This window comes from Sciurus carolinensis, chromosome 2 (assembly GCF_902686445.1).
Source record: "Sciurus carolinensis chromosome 2, mSciCar1.2, whole genome shotgun sequence".
NCBI lineage: Eukaryota > Metazoa > Chordata > Mammalia > Rodentia > Sciuridae > Sciurus > Sciurus carolinensis.
Genome location: NC_062214.1, coordinates 161,597,258 through 161,614,591, shown reverse-complemented (window position 1 = coordinate 161,614,591; position 17,334 = coordinate 161,597,258). Strand labels below are relative to the sequence as shown.

At 40.1% G+C, this 17,334-nt stretch overlaps 1 protein-coding gene across 3 annotated transcripts in view; it reads right to left on the bottom strand.

Annotated features, from left to right (window-relative positions):
* Nucleotides 1-17,334, bottom strand: part of Syt16 (synaptotagmin 16) — a 255,577-nt gene that overhangs the window by 9,878 nt on the left and 228,365 nt on the right. For all 3 annotated transcript variants that reach the window (XM_047540402.1, XM_047540403.1, XM_047540401.1), the window contains 2 exons: nt 13,363-13,803; nt 10,108-10,297 (listed from right to left, as the gene is read on the bottom strand). In XM_047540402.1, the coding sequence (XP_047396358.1) occupies nt 10,108-10,297; nt 13,363-13,803 (631 nt within the window). The remainder of the gene's footprint in view (nt 1-10,107; nt 10,298-13,362; nt 13,804-17,334) is intronic.

The following is a 17,334-nucleotide window of genomic DNA, read 5'->3' as shown; positions in this document are numbered from 1 at the left end:
TTTTTCTTTCCTCTAGTCTCTGCTATTGTGAGTGCCTAACAAGGTTAATATGATGCTGCTGCTGTTAAGTATTATCATTTGGGTTATAATTATCACGTGTGGCTAATCATGTACATGCTGAGAAGCTGGGAAACGATGTTTTTAACTGGAGAGGACATCTTAATGATAGTTTTTGACGAGGATCGTTATATGTGTACATATACACATGTATACACAACACAGTAGCACATTGTAGAGGGAGACAGTACAGATGAAGACGAAGAAAGGGACCCTGCCAACAGAAGAGCTCATTTGTTTTTAAACATAGCACATGTATCCATAACATTCCCTTGTTAACCTCATTTCATAGAAAAGGAAATTAAATTCAGAGAGGTTAAATCAAATGTAATTGGGTGGTAGGCCTTGGATAAGAACAGAATAGAGCTGCTAAATTGTTTCTGAATTGACTTCCCACAAAGTAAAATTTGAAAGACAATCAAATATTTCTAATTCTTATTGATAAATTCCTCAAAAGTATTTTGCGAATGCACATTCAGATTTCACGTCTACCAGATGTCATACATTGCTTTTACCCCTGGACCATAAGCCATGCACAGACCTGGAAAGTTTGCCATCAAAGCCTACACCATTTTAACAGCAAAAATGACTATTTCTGAACACTGACCACATGCTCTGAATGGGATACTCCCTTGAAAATAACTGCAAAGATGTGTGACACATTGCTAAATGATTTGGGCTTAGATTATTTCCTTTTGTGACATCATTTAAGTATTTGTTGTGAATAGGCTCCCTGGGCTAGTTTCAATAATTTTCAAATAGCCTACTTAACTTCCCTAGCCTGCCTACATGATTTAAAAAAAGAAAACCACTTTAAAACATGGGCATTTTCACCAAAAGATGATAAATAGACAGATCTATTTATCTGTACTATATGAGCAGAGAAAAAGGTTAAAGTTAGAAAGGAAAAGATGCTCAGTCTCATGCTTTCTCTTAAGATGGATATGGCTCATGGAGAACACCACCGAGTGTACCCTCAGGTTCAGTTGCTTATTACCCATCTAACCAATCCAAGGTGAAGTCAGAAGAATAGAATTAGATCTTAAAGTATCATCCTAATGTTTAAAAAGAAATGTACTGCCACCCACGGATAGTCTCAGCCCCTATCTATAGCTGAGACTCATGTTTTCTTGTGTTCTATTTATTTGTTTTTTAACCCACTTGACTCAACTGACCCTATTCCAGAAAAGACTCTTTCATTTTCCCCAATATTTTATAATTAAATTTTTCAAATATGCAGAAAATTTGAAATAATTGTAAAGTGGAGATTCACATATCCACCACTGGGTCTTCAATTGTTTCATATTGTTCCATTTGCTTTCTCACATAACTTCATCTATCCATCCAGCAATCCATGTTAGTTGTAGCAAGCATTACTATTTACCCATAAACATTTCTGGATGCATTTTGTTAAATGGAGTTCAATATTTTACAGTTCTTTTTTTCCATTTTTTTGGTGCATTACAGTTGTACATAATGATGGGATTTGTTGTTACATATTTGTACAGGCACACAATATGATGATACAACATGGCCAATATCATTCCCCAGAACCTCACTTTCCTCCCCTCCTCCCTTTCTTCTACTTATCTCCCTTTGATTTTCATGAACTCCCAAGGCCCTGCAACTTTCTTTTCCTTTTTCCTCTCTAGCTTCCACATATGAGAGAAAACATATGACCCTTGACTTTCTGAATTTGGTTTATTTCCCTTAACATAATGGTCTCTAGTCACATCCATTTTCCTGCAATTGACATAATTTCACTTTTTGTTATGGTTGAATAAAACTCCATTGTGTATATAAACCATATTTTCTTTATCCATTCATCAACTGAGGACACCTTGGCTGGTACCATAGTTTGGCTATTGTACATTGTGCTGGTATAAACATGTATACGCATGTGTTGCTATTGTATGATGACTTTCATTCTTTAGGATAAATACTGAGGAGTGGTATAGCTGGGACATATGGTGGTGCCATGTCTAGTCTTTTGAGAAATGTCCATACTGATTTCCATAGTGGTTAAACTAATTTACAATCCTACCAATAACATAAAAGTGTTCATTTTACTCCATATACTCTCCAGCATTATTATTTATGTTCTTAATGACTACCATTCTGACTGGAGTGAGATGAAATCTGGGTATAGTTCTAATTCACATTTCCCTAATTGCTAAGGATATTGAACTTTTTTCAAATATTTATTGGCTATTTGTATTTCTTCTTTTGGGAAGTGTCAGTTTAATTCATTTGCCCATTTATTAATTGGGTTATTTAATTTTTTGGTGTTAAGTATTAAGTTTTTTGAGTTTTAAAAAATATATCCTGGATATTAATCCTCAGAAGAATAGCTAACAAAAGTTTTGTACCATTCTCTCTTCACACTACTAATTGTTTCCTTTGCTATGCAGAGTGTTTTAAATTGATACCATTCCATTTATTAACATTGGACATTATTTCTGAGTTTTAGGGGTCCTTTTGAGAAAGTCATTGTTTTTGCCTATATGCAGGAGTGTTTACCCTATGTTTTCTTCTAGAAAATTGCATGGTTTCTGGTCTAATTTTGAAGTCTTTGATTCATTTTGAGATGATTTTTGTGCAGGGTGAGAAATAAGGATCTAGTTTTATTTAGTCAAGGATCAGATGACTCTGTGTATGGGTTTGCCTCTGTGTTTTCTATTGTTTGCCATGGTTGAGGCATAAATATTCATTATTGCCACATCTTCTTGTTGGATTGTTGCCTTTACCAAGATGAAATTACCTACTTTGTCTCTTCTGATTAATTTTGGTTTGAAGTCTATTTTGTCAGATATGAGAGTAGCTACTACTGCTTGTTTTGGGTCTCTAACAAACAACATACAGTTGAGTCTTGTTTTTTAATACATTTTGCCAGCCTATGTCTTTTAGAGTTAAGACCACTTCCATTCAATTTTATTATCGAGGTTTATTAATTTCTGCCATTTTGATTTACTTATAATGTCTAATTTGGTCCTGTTTCTCATTTGCTTATCCCCTCTTCAAATGATGATATTTCTTTTGTGAGCTCTGGGGTTTGATTTTTATTTTTTCTGTGTGAAGTATTTCTTTAAGTTCTGTAGTGCTGGTTTAATAGTAGTAAATTCTTTTAGTTTACGTTTATGTTGGAAGGATTTTATTTCTTCTTTAATTTGAAGGATAGCTTTACTGGATATAGCAATCTCGATTGATAGTTATTTTCTTTCAGGGCTTGGAACACATCATTATAAACCCTCCTGGTTTTTAGAATTTGTGCTGAGAAACTGGAAGTGATTCTGATTGGCTTGCCTTGAAATGTGACTTCATGTTTTTATCTTGAGGCTTTTAAAATTGTATCTTATTCTGTATGTTAGGTATTTTAATTATAATGTGTTGTGGAGAGGTTTCTTTTTGATCTTGTCTATTTGGGGTGAATGCCTTCTGTATCTGGATGCCCATCTCATTCTTGAGGTTTGAACATTTTTTTCTGTTATTATTTCCCTAAAGACATTATCCATTCCATTAGTCTGCATCTCACAACCTTCCTCAATTCCAACATTTCTTAAATTTGGTCTCTTAATGTTGTCCCAGATTTCTTGTATTCTGATCTTGGTTACTTATTTTCTTTTCTTCAATGCTGTCTGAATGTGTAAGGCTGACCACTTCATCTTTTGGCTCTGAAATTCTGTCTTAAGCATGATCTACTTTATGAGAAACTTTTAACTGAACATTTTATTTGATTTATTGTGTCTTTCATTTCCAAGATTTCTTTTTGGTTCTTATTCAATATCTCTATCTCCTTATTGAATGTCTCATTCATATACTACACTGACTTTCTTAATTCATTCAGTTGTTTTTCTGTATTTTCTTGGAATTCATTGATTATCTTTATAATGATACTTTGAATTCTTTTTCTGATATTTCACTCACTTCAATATTTTTGGGATCAGTTGCTGATGAATTATTAAGTTTAGGAGCTGTTGTGCTACCTTGTATTTTCATATTTCTTGTATTTCTGTGTTGGGTTTTTATGCATCTCTTTGGAGTTATTTCTCTTCCACTCTTATGTGTGGGCCTTTTCAGGGCACAGTCTTCACTTGCCAGAGTGTCTTAAAGTGATCTAGATTGAGACTCCCCTTGTAGGTGTGGTATCCACATCCTTTATGTTAATTTTGTTTTTTTCTGTAGCAGTGGATATCCATGAATAGCATGAATAACCCATCCCTGGCCATTTCTACTTAAGGTATGGACATTCATTTGGGTTTTTGTCTCTTCTATTCTTTGTCTTAAAGTCTAGCTGAAGACTGGGTGTCATTAATTTGTGTGTGGAGAAAAGTATACTGTCTTTTTAATGTTTAGTTCAGCAACAGAGGCTCTACCCTGTGAATTTCTAGTGTTCATATAGGTTCCCAGCACCTCACAGAATAGGGTAAAACAACTTATGCAGACAATATATAACATTAAAATAAATGACTGATTCCTACTATGAAACCTCCATTCATGACCACAAAAATGAAACAAAATAAAACAAAAACAGAAATGGTGGAGTAAGCAATTGTCAATAACAAAACCAATAAATAACCATAAATATATCTCACATCAAAGCAAGTAAAGTATCAACTATGTCATCTACATAATGCAATATTATAATCATTAACCCAGTAGTAAATGCAACAGCATGAATGGTGGAGGCAGGAGCTATATAATGCAATTATTTCTAGAAGATTGTAAAAATACAGTTAAGAGAAAAAAAAGGTGATAGGTAGAAAAGAGTTTACAATATCAAAAAATGAACAAAGAATGCAGAAGAGATATAGCTGTTGATGGTTATAAGGAAGGAGGAGAAAATAGAATAAACAAAGTAAAGAGAGCTGGAAAGCTAGAACAAGAGAATTTGGTTGTTAGCAGGAGAAGAAAAGAGAAAGACACAAGAGAAACAAATAAAAACAAAACAAAACAAAAATATACAAACCAAAAACCCTAATCCTCAAAAGACAAGGCAAAGAAAAACAACTACATTTAAAAAATGCTAAAATGAGAAAAAAAAAACAAGTATATACACACACATATACATATATCCATGAACCAAGAAACATAACAAGAACACAGAAATTAAAAACAATGCTTAATGAAAAATACAGAACTCTTCTCCACTGAGGTGATCAAAATAGTCAACAAGAATGGATGGTCATTCTCCATGCGCACCTGTTGCTCTTTCCATTTCTTCTGAGAGAATAAGGGCTAGGGGGTTGTAATCCCTGCCTCTTTTTGTGCTGCTCACTGAGCTGCCAGTTGGAGTGGCCTAAGACTGAAGCTGGTTGAAATAGCTCTCAGCTTCCCTTCTCACCAGCATAAGGTAGGAAGGAATGAGAAGTACTGTTAACTGGAGAGTTGTCTTCATAGAGCAGATCAATGCACTCCCAGGATGGGGCTGCTGTAGAGTCTATAGGAAGATTTCTGTTGGCTGGCACTTTGGTCTAATCAGGCCTCAGGGGCTTTGTTGGTATCTGCTCTGGAGAGATTAGATAAAAGCATTCCTAGGCCTGGCAGTTGCCAATCTACTTCAGCGAGTGGGGTCAGGGGTCTAGATCTCAGGAGCCTTCCAAGACTTCTACTTGTGGGTTGGAGGAGTCAATTCTTCACACACTCTGCTGCCCAAAAACAGCCTTCCCTGTTTTTTTCCCCTGAATGTATTCACACCCTTCTATCCAGATTCCTGACCCACTTCAGCTCATCAAATAGTTGCCAGACTCAAAGGAAAAGTAGTTGAACTCCCCTTTGCTTTTCTGACTTGACTCCCCTGGGTACAATCTCTGCACCTGTTTCACTTTCACTCACGTTCTGCGAGACACACCCTGGGCTATACAATAGGTGCTTGCTGGGAGAGTAGGGCAATGTTTCCTGTGATCTCCTGGCTCTGCAGCTGCTGCATGGCTACTTCAAGATAGCTCCCATCTAAGATCTCTGTAGCCAGTTGAGAAACAGCACTTTTCAAGCACCAGTTTAGAGTTCAGGCTCTGGATCAGCTGAGTTCAGGCTATTTTTCTGAATTCAGGTTTTTCCACACAAAATCTGTCCATTGTGTTTCTGTGTCATCCCTCGCACTATGACAAACACCACTGCTGCAGCTGACTTGGCTCCAACGTACTCTTTCTTCTCTGTATACTGTAGCCAAACTTCTGACTCTCCAAGACACTCTTGACTGTCCAATATTGAATTTTAGTCAATCCTTCTTAAACCCACCTCACTGAGAAGCAGAACTCCTGATGATTGAATCCCAAGCCATGGAGCAACTAGGAATGTACCCTTCCTCTAATTGACCATCTTGAATCTCTTTATAGTTCATTTTAAAGGTAAATTTTAGAAACAGTAACACTGACAAAGCTGAGTACCATTCAGTGAGTAGTGATAGATGCACATCTCCATTTAGACTCCCTGTCAAGCTAGGGAACATTTCTATCACCCCTGAACATTCCCCCAAGTCCCTGCCCAGCACATCTTGACACCTAGACCATTCCTGAGATAACTACTCCTCTGTTTTTTTCCTACTGTAGATTAGTTCTGCCTGTTGTAGAACTTGATACCAAATGAATCAAGGAGTAGGTACTCAGTAAGTTTTTGTGATTTCTCCAGGTTGCTGAATACCTAAGTTAAATGTCCTTTCTTTGTATTGCTAATTAGTATTTCACTATATAAATATATCTTAATTTGTTTATTCATTCTCCTGTGGATGGACATGAGCACTCCCTTTCGTATTTGCTATGAACATTCTGGTGTCATTTTTTTGTTGTTGTTTTTGACTTATGGGTTAATGCCTAAGAGAAGGACTTCTGGTATAAGAAATTTTCAGGCCTTTTCCCAGAGAGGTTGTTCTATTTTACACTCCTACCACCAACGCATTCTTCACATCCTCATCAGCCTTTTTAGTTTTAGCCACTCATTGGGGGTAGTGGAGACCGACTGGTCTGACTGGTGCTGGTGGGAATTCACATCCCTATCATTACTTCCTCTATTTCCTACTGTCAGCATAAAACCAACCTCACTGCGTCTCCTTTCACAAGGTTCTCCCCTTGGAAGTTGTCAGGGGGTGTCGTAATATTTCCACAACTTATTTATGCTAAGATCCTAATAGAGTTCAAGAATTTCATTTATTATTTGTCTAACTCTTCTATCTTGCTTAGGAAGAAAAGTTTAAAATATCAGAACAATCATCTGACTGGGTCCAGTTGGCAAGTTCAGCGTTCTCTTGTTTCATGATATATTCAGAGGCAGAAGATTCTCACTTCTTTGTCTCTGTTTCCAGCGAGAAACAAAACATTAACAATATTCTAGAGTCAGGTTCAACCCATTTTCCTACCTATTTGCCCACCTACCATTCTTTCGTGACCATAACCACTCTGGGAAGCAGGACTGAGGTCCTGTTTCATGGAGGAGGAAACTCGACCTGAGCTGAGAGCCGAAAGCACAGTATTTGTGCCCCCTGCTCGGGTTAGTTTCCTGGGCATGCCTCTGCCCTCACAGGCAGTGCCTGGGGACTCAGGCGGGGCCGCCTGCCCTGCCCCCACTGTGGGGACCAGGGAGCTTGGCAGGTCCTGCACCAGGCCCCGCTCAGCGCCAGTCATCTCCCGGCTCGCCTCGCTTTCCTTCTCCCCCTCTTTCTCCCAACTCTTCTCAGTTACCTCATAAAACTCGTGTTCTCTTCCATATGGGAACTAAAAATGTATCCTAAACTTGTCTGATAACTGTCACAGTAGTGCTAGCACCATAATGAAGGAGACATAATGAACAACCGAGGCTGTCAACATCTAAAGCTCTTGAGAGTACCAAGAGGTCCCTTTCAGAAGCTCCACAAAGGAACTTTCTACTTTCTCATCCCCTCCTAATTAAACTGGCTTTTCCTCAAGTACCAGCATTTTACATAGACAAAAAACCTTTTGTTTTCACTACTGGGTTTCTATTTTAATTAATAACCTCACAACAGCATTGTTTTCTAATACTTTGGTTGCAAAGATACAGCATGTCAATTATATTTTAAGATAAATTGCAACACTATGTCTATGACGAATCGTGTACTAAATGCCACACTGACTTAAACTTCTGTAATTAAACCAATTTCTAAATTAGGACTGGTCTTTTTTTTTCATATATGGTTTTAAATGTTTATTACAAGAATTTCCTCTTTGGCATGTTTCTTTTATATAAAAATTTAGATAGAACCACCCTCAACATCACAACTATATGTGTATTATCCCCACCTAGAAAGTATATATTATTATGACCACCACCACCACCACTCCGCTTTGAATTTGGGATTCAAAAGAGTTCAGTAACTCACAGCTAGTAAGGAAGAGAGTCTGAATTCACACCTTGGTTTGTCAGCCTCTGGCTGATTTCTTCTCCCCTATCTTGGCTATTACCACCAAGCACATAAAGCTAAGTTTCCCAGCATGGACCGGAATAGGTCACATCTGTGTGATCCACATCTCCATCATTCTCTGCATCTCCATCACATTCCTAAAAAATTGTTTATACCTTACCAGAACTCAGGAGGATAAGGAAAGAGATTGGCAAAAGCTCTGAAGGAGAAGTAGTAAATTCAGATTTTTAGTAAATTCAGAGCTACATTGGAAAACAAAACAGCATCTAGCAGAGACTCTAAGCTGTGCAATTAATAATCAGCATCTATTATGCATTCTAAATAGCTCTCACCTGGCTCTGAGCATCAGCACAGAATATGGGCTGTGCATCTGGGCTATTCTGTTACCCAGAGTGCTAGGGCTTTCCTTACTAACTTGTTCCGATGGCCTTAATACAGTTTGCCTAACAAAGATACCCATGTACAACAAATACCTTGTGGTCTACAGCACAGTGAAGGACAAGGGAGAAAGAGCCTCAAATCAGTTGTAGGAGGCCCTTTCCTATGCACTCACTTTGCTGCTGAACCTGAGGCCAGAGCCCACTGCCTCATTCAGCAAACCTTATTTCTGTTGATCTCATTCTTCTTTCATTAAGACTTTGGTGCCTGGGGTCAGCAGGCCCCTTGCCCTCCACTCTATCCTCTACTAGTTTACCTTCCTATGCATGAAAAGCTAGAAATTCAACATTCTCAGACTCTCTTGCAGCTAGCATCCTACATTCGAATGAGGTTCCTCCGATGAGATGTATTTGCATGAGGTTTAGAAGGCAGATGTGGACAGAAACCAACTGCCTGTGCTGTTTTTCTTTTCTCTTTTCTGACAAGCAAGATCATAAAATAGTGAGCTAATTTTTTTAACAGCACTATTCCAATTTTCAGTCTACAACTTCCCAGGTCCAGAGGCTGTTGAGACAGCAGCAGCAGCTTATTTGATCTGGCTTCCAGAACCCTGGTCTACAGCCATCGGATGTCTTGCATCCTAATTTCTAAATGACCTCAGAAATGGTCATTTTCCCTGGTGAGATAGTCTTGCATTGCTGCAGATCTGCCTCTTCCATGTCTTTTTCCATCTTCATTGTAACATTAACATTTCTTGTGTGTTCACTAAGTATTAAGCACTGTGCTAAACCCTTTACAGAAGTTAATTTAAACTCAAAAACAACCCTGTGAGAAAGGGATTACTAACCTTTTTTTCCCAGATATATTAACTGGGGTTCAGAAAAGAGATAAATCATATAAGATCAGAACAAAACTAGTGGGTAGGTAGTGGAGCTGGAATTTGATCCCAGATTTGACTCCCTCCAAAATCAGAGCTCTGTCATTTTAAAGTTGAAGGCCTGGGAAATATTGGCAGATTTTAATTGCTCATACCTATGATGTTGCTGAAAAGACATCATTCTTTCTCCTTCAACAATATAAACACGCAGGCCAGTCTATTTTGTGTCAAGTTTCATCGAGATATGGTAGAAGTCTTCGGTCTAATTAAATAGAAAGCTATTAAGAAATCCAGAGGTATTGCTTTGCGAAGCCATACCAAGATCATTTTTACTGTAAAAATTAAAGAATTGAGATGAAAGCAGATGCAGCCTTCCACTTGCCTCTGTGAGGACCAGGGCTGAGGGATCAGACACACAACTTACCAGGTGCTCGGTTAACAGCGAGGTTTCGGAAATGGCTGCCTTTGATCATTTCCACAGATAATCGCCCCGTTGTGGCATTGTAGGACAGCCCCACCAACAGCTCTGGCGCCCCTCCATGAGACAGTGACTGCGTGGATGAAGCACTATCACTGTGAGAAACCGCAGATGGGCTGAGCGGCGACTCTCCACTCTGGAGGGGAAGAACAACAAAGAATCCATTGGCCCACACTGCACTACTCTCTTAGAGAAAGCCGATATTATGTTTGGTGAAATTGTGACCCCATCTCAATGACTGCCAAAGATTACTAACGGCGCACTCAGTGTGAATTACAATGTGCCCAGGGAGTGCAGCCATGGATGAGATCTCCTTCATTATTAGCTGACATATTTGTTCCAAGAGCTGTCTCCATTCAATATTTCCTCTCTAAAGACAAAATGGACAAAGATATTATTACTAGCGTAAATCAAACTTTCTAAGATACCTGGAGAGCTAATAATATATTTAATATAGACCAAATTTCCCTCCTGTGTAATTTGCGCCTGAATGTTTCTATGGAACCCATCCACTCCAGGCCCGGGTTTTGTTGCTGTTCTCTGCACCCTCTTAATGAATGTGGTGATACAAGAGGCATTTTTGTCTCAACTATTAAAGAATTGACCATGACGTAGGATATTTGGCCCCTAGTTCCACTTTCAAGGTTGTTAGGTATATGCCAAATGCTAAATTTTTGCTTCCTAAGGAAATACATTACAAAGAAAATGAGCACTTTTGCAACTGTTTGATAAAGAGGCTGACACGTGGACTGCGCACCTCAGTGACCTAGCAGGCACCAGGTGAGCCCAGAAGAGAGCACAAACTTTCACATTTATGCATATACACGCTTCTGAGCATCACATTTATACATCAGGTGCAACAGAGGAAGGGCAATAAAGTAGATTAGAATGCTGATTCTCACTTAGGGGCAGGAGCAGGCATCAGCCGGCTATAGCAGGCCAATCAGCACCGCTGACACACCTCCTCCTCGGAAACAAGCATGTTGGACTTCACTTAAAACTCTTCTCACTGGGTGCAGAGGCACACTCCTGTAATCCCAGTGGCTCCAGAGGCTGAGGCAGGAGGACTGTGAGTTCAAAACCAGCCTTAGCAAAAGCGAGGTGCTAAGCAACTCAATGAACCCTGTCTCCAAATAAAATACAAAATAGGGGTGGGGATGTGGCTCAGTGGTTGAGTGTCCTTGAGTTCAATCCCCAGCACCCCCACCCCTGCCAAAGACCTCTCTTCTCAACATCTGAAATCATTTCCTAAAACTTCTTATCAAGAACCCAATAAGCAAAACCAACAAAGGGAATCAACTTTTCTGCATATCAATAGGGAAGTATCCTTTTTACCAAAACATGGGCATTTCTAAGAGCCCCAAGCTTTCATGGAATACAATTTGTATGTTACAGGGCTAGGTGGTTTTAACAAGTACTTCACAGGTTCTGCTGTCTAGAAGATAAAAATCCACCAACAAAATACATGCTTTGTTTGGGAGAGGGTCACCCCCACCCCTTTGCTTCTACAGAAGCTTCTACTGTGGCACCTGTCACTGCACTGTTTGGCTTGCCCATCAAATTCCAAAATCTGTATCCATTTCTTGGTCCCTAGTGAGACCACCCCAATGTGGCTTCTAAATCTTCAAGTTCACAATGTCTGGCATATAATCATGCCCCACAAATGGCTGAGGAATGAAAGAATTTCACCTTTGAAGTTCTTTAACACTGGCTCCTTTTCCCCATTCAATCTGTGCACCTAGCAATCTGTGCATCTGAGCCCAGGGTCTGGTACACAGAACTATGGGTGTGAACATACTTATGCCTGTATTTTATAGTGCAGGGTCCTTTCTGACCTGAGGGTTCTGTTCTCATGGTCTCAGATATATACTACCAGAGCTTAAACAAAAGAGGGATTTGAGTAGACGCGACACATGATTTGGATTTTGTTTGAACAGGCTCATTCTGGCCTCCATGGCAGGAATAGTCTGTAGGGGGTAAAAGCAGTATCAGAAGAGCACCAGCAGGAGGCTAGTTCAGTAATCCAGCAGAAGGTCAGCGTGTGGTTGGATTTGAACATAGAGCACATAGGATTTCAAGAGGAAAAGATTCTGGCCCTAGCAACTGGAGGGATTAAACTGCCTCTAGTTGAGACATGAAAGATGGCAGGTGGAATAAATTTAGGGAGGTGAAAATCAGGATTTCAAGTTTGACGATGTGGAGACATCATGTGAAATTCAGATGACAGATCTCTTCTCACTGCAGTCAAGGAGCCTTTTGGTTCCTCTGTTCTTTCTCCAACATAGCAAGCTCCTCTCCACCTCCCCAAGACTACATGTGCCTGGAATCCTCCACCTCCACATGCCACCAGTCTTGTTCCCTCAATTGCTTGAGCTTTGCTTTATCACCACCTCAAAGAAACCTCCCCTCTAAGTGACAAAGCAGCCTTTGTCACTCTGGCCTGTTGACCTGGGTCTGCTTGTAAGGCCTCTCTGCACTGGACTCTGGAGCCCTAGCTGCTCCATTTGTGTCTGCATGTGCCTTGTCTCTATAGTACTTGACAGGAAATATCTTTGAATAAGTGGCTGACTGGTCCAACAGTCCATAGCTCCCTGGTCTTTTTACATGATTTTGTAAAAGGAGATCTTCACACTAGATGACATACAACCCAAGGCAAAAGCAGGCTGCCTTCCTTGTAGACACACAAGCTATGTGGTCTTCCCTTAAAACCCTGGGGCAGGAAGAGGAAGGAATGAGGTACATGGGAGGAGGTCAGTCCTATAAGTGGAAGGTCTCAGAAGTAGCTAGAGTTCAGCGTTGCTACTCTACAATGCTCCCACATCCTTGTTCAGGACCTTGCCTTGAAAGTCCCATCCCTGAGATTCACCATGATACATACCAGGGGTGGGAGGCTTAGGACCACCCATCCACTAACCAGAAAGCCCAGCCACCTCTCTAGGTGTTCCCATGCCCTCTACCACACTGCTGCTGTCATTTCCTAAAATGAACAGGGAATACATCCATCAGGTTATCAGGAGGACAGGCATGAAAGACTCATCATACCATGAAGTGCAAATCATGGCTTATAAAGATGAAGAGAGCCTAACAGAAAATTAAATTAAGGTCTCTGAATTCACAAGCTGAACGTACTAAATCAAGGGCTGACAATCCCAGGTCTTCCGAACACACCGCATCATTAGCAGCACCACTTAACATACTCACACTTATATTACTTCTTGGCTCCAGAACCAGAGTCACTTTCATTTCCCCTTCTGGCTGTAGGTGGTTGAGATAGAACAGCTTCTCCCCCATCATTCTCTCTCGGGTCATCTTACGGGCAGCATACAGGCGGAAGCGGACAGCACAGGAAGCCACGTCTCTGGACTCCAGCTTGGCAAAGGTGACCTTCTCCTTGAAGACAGGGTGGGGCCCTCTCTGTATGCTTGTCCTGCCCCTCTGTTTCTTACTGGGCAGCAGCACGACATGAACTTGCCAGGCGTTGACACCACTTCTGTCCTTATCTGGGAGGCCCTGCGCTCTCACTATGGTCACTGTGAGCTTCTGGGTTGCAGTTCGATATTCAAAGATGACATCTAGGTCACCACACTTGGAGATGGGATCCAAGACCCCGGATGGCACCTGCAAGCTGGTCCTGTCCTGTTCCTGTTGCAAGTAGAGCAAAAGATTAGGAATGGAAATGATGATGCCTAATTGCATTTGGGCAAGTTCATGTCCTTGGTGTCCTTCAAAATCCCCTGCTTTCTGACTATCAATGCATGACCTTCTATGTTAGAAAAGTCTGTTTACTGATCTCTCTCCCTTAGACTGAATTCTTGGAGGGCACATTGCCTGACATATGGTGAGCTTTCATGAATGTTTTTGGAATGAATAAATAAAGCTTTTATATTTTACAAAGTGTTTTCTGATATGCTGACTCTCAAAAAGCACAACTGCCCACTATCGTTGAAAATTAAGTCAACCATGCAATTGCCAACAGGCGACTTTTTCTTGAGTTCTCAGGACAAACAGTTGAGCTTGGACCTGTTCCCTGCAGCCCAGAACCTCCAACAGACATACAGCCTCATGTATTTCCTGGAAAGGTGATCCTTTAGTATTTCCTCAATCTATACAGGAGAAGTTTAGTTAGTTTAAGCTTCTTAAAGTTTAATATAGACATGAAGCATCCAAGCATTCAGATTTGGTAGGTCTGGGGTGGGGCCTGAGATTCTGTACTTCTAAGACATTCAAAAGGGATGTTGGCCTCAGATAGCAATTGGAGTAGCAAAGGTTAGGGAGGGCAGTCCCAGCAGCCAACTAGCAAAAAGAAACACTCAACCTGAAGCCAGAACACCTGAATTGAAATCATTACTCCACCACTGATGAGCTTTGGTGCTCCTGGTCAAATAGCCCAGCTTCTGCATATTATAACCAAAAACACACATTATAATACCTACTTGCTAGAGTGTGATTATGAGGTTTTAATACATGTGAAAACACCTGCTTCAAACAGACACCATAACTATGTATTCCCACCATTGGACTGGTGCTATTTCTAAACAGGCCCCTCTCTTTATGGAATATACCCTTGGACAGCAATTTTCTGTAGTCACTTGGGTCTGAGCTCACCCTGAAGAAACTGAGCTGAATGTCATTTACTCTAATGAATCACCCACCAACCAATCATAAGGAATGTCAATATAATTTTAATTTTCCTTTAAAGGTATGACTTTTATCTGTAACTAAACTTTGGACTGATTCTTATTGTAAGTCAGTTCTTATTTGTGGAATTGAACACCAGACTGCTAATTTAGAAATCTCTTCAGTTCAAACATTATAATAAAACACCTCAAAATGTATATTCACCGGTTAAAGTTGCCCATGGAGTCCAAGGGAAAGCACATGGTTCTCTGGAATCTAACATCCTTAGGATTCCCAGTTCTACTGCTTACTAGCTCTATGACATTGAGCAAATTATTTAATCCTTTCCACATGCATTTTCCTCAATAGTAAAATGGGGATAACACCCAATGTATAAGAATGTTGTAAAAAGTGGAAGACTTGACAAATTGTAGACATGTCACAAGTGCCTTTCTCTTTTAAGATTAAAATTAGGCTGCCAAGAAAATTCATATTTCTTATAAAATAAGGGAAGCTTCTTATATCCTTTCCTCTGAGCATGCAATCATGTATGAGTGTTTCTATTCAGAGGTACTTAGTTTCAAGTGATGAAAGTGGTTGCTATAGAGACCACTGAATACAACTGACTAGTGTATATATAATATTAGAAGCAAGTCTCCAAGGAGTTAGGCCAACTCAAAAATCAAGTCGCTGTCTTTTCTCAAATTCCCTCCTCTCTTCTTAAAATTCCATCTTTTTTAGCCTATTCTCAATCACCTCTCTATTGCTTGCATAGACATAAGTAATAACAGCTAACATCTACTAAGCCACTCCTTATACTGGGTACTATACCCAATCCTTTAGAGACCATATAAGTCAGCACTTAAACCCTTCAGATCTTCTTGGCCTCTCCTCTGATTCCATCTTTCCTACAGGCACAGTCTCTCTGGACTCTAAGTGGCTTCAGCCTGGCACAACCTCTGAAGCCTTATATCCTGCTCATAAAATACAGTTCTCAGCTCTCATCACCAGCCTGCTGATTCAGAGGCTTAGAGAGCTATATAACCCTGCTGAACACCACATATGGAAAGTCCAGAGTATGCTGGGGTTAATGCCCAATGCAACAAAGTTTCTCCCTTTGGTCAAATATCCTCAGTTCAGTTTCTATAGCTTCTTGTTGGGTGGTCCCAACAAGATAAGGCAATTAATTATTGAGAGCAGAGGCTAACTCAATGAAAGATGTCATACTGAATCTTCTCTTTCCCACTCCCTCATCCTTCACTCTGGTTGCTTGAGACTACAGGCCCTAACAAAGTATGAAACAAAGTCTTTGCCTTGGGCCCTGCTTTATTGGGGAACCTAAGGAACATTATCTTTTTAAATATTTACATCAACTTAATGAAGTTAGAATCTAAATAGCTTCATGTCATGGAGGAAGAAACTATAATTAAGAAAGGTTAAATAACTAACACACCCCCACCCCAGTCATGCCAAAGTTCTGGGCCCAGGCAGGATTACTCAGGGCTCATACTCAGGCAGTCTAATCCTAGGGCCTTCCTTAACCAGTACACAATATTCAATATCCTAAACCTTATGCTGAACCATATGGCCTTCCTTTATCTCCCCAAAACCTTTTGCCGTAATAATCTGCATGTATAGTGGGTGTATAAGATGAAGAGGGAAGAAGGTGGGAGTTGGAAAATACTACTATCAATTTCACACCCTTTAGGCCTGTTCTTAATACTAGTTAACAGTTGCTAGATTTGTCACCAACTTCCATGCTAAGGTAAAAATATCCTGGTTACTGAGGATCTTTCTATTTCTCTTTCAGGTTATCTCTTCAGGTAAATGCTCACTCCAACTGCCTGTTCCTCAGGTGTCCTGGGTAAAGTTCTCCAATAACTGACCTAAGAAGTCTGCATGGGCCAATGACCAGGTTCTGCCTAGGCCTACTGAAGCTGGGGCCCATGAAAACCAGGCCTGTGGCCCCTTCCTGGGTTGACGTGAGATGGAGATTTGTGAAGGTTGGTATTTTCATAGCAATTAATTATTTCAACGCACACTGCCTATCACCAGGCAACTGAAGGAGCTCCTCCTGTGGGTACTGTTAATTCCGCTAATCCATCTGACCTTCCTGCAAGGTAAAATCTCTTCATTCTTATCCCCATTTGGCAGATTTTAATTAACTTCTCAAGGCCAACCAATTAATCAGTGGAAAGCAGAGACGAAAAGTGGGACACCTGCCTCCCTGTGTGCTGGAAATCGCCAACCACCTCCCATTGTCTTCCCTGCCAAGTCCTGGATCTGTAGAAAAAAGTCAATGGCCTTTGCCAACAGAGAAGAGCAGCGCTTGAAAATCCATCTTCCTGGCAGGTATCACACTGCAGGACTGGTTTCCTTCAGAGACAAAATAAATGATTCCTTGAGATCTAATATCCTGTTTTTTTTTTTTTTTTTTTTTTTTTTTTTTTCCTTTAAGAAGGGAATACTTGCGTCAAACTGTCAAAACCCATGTAGGTTTAAAGATTTTCTGTCAAACTGAAAGGGCTTTCTGTTTTAGTAAGATAATGTTGATGT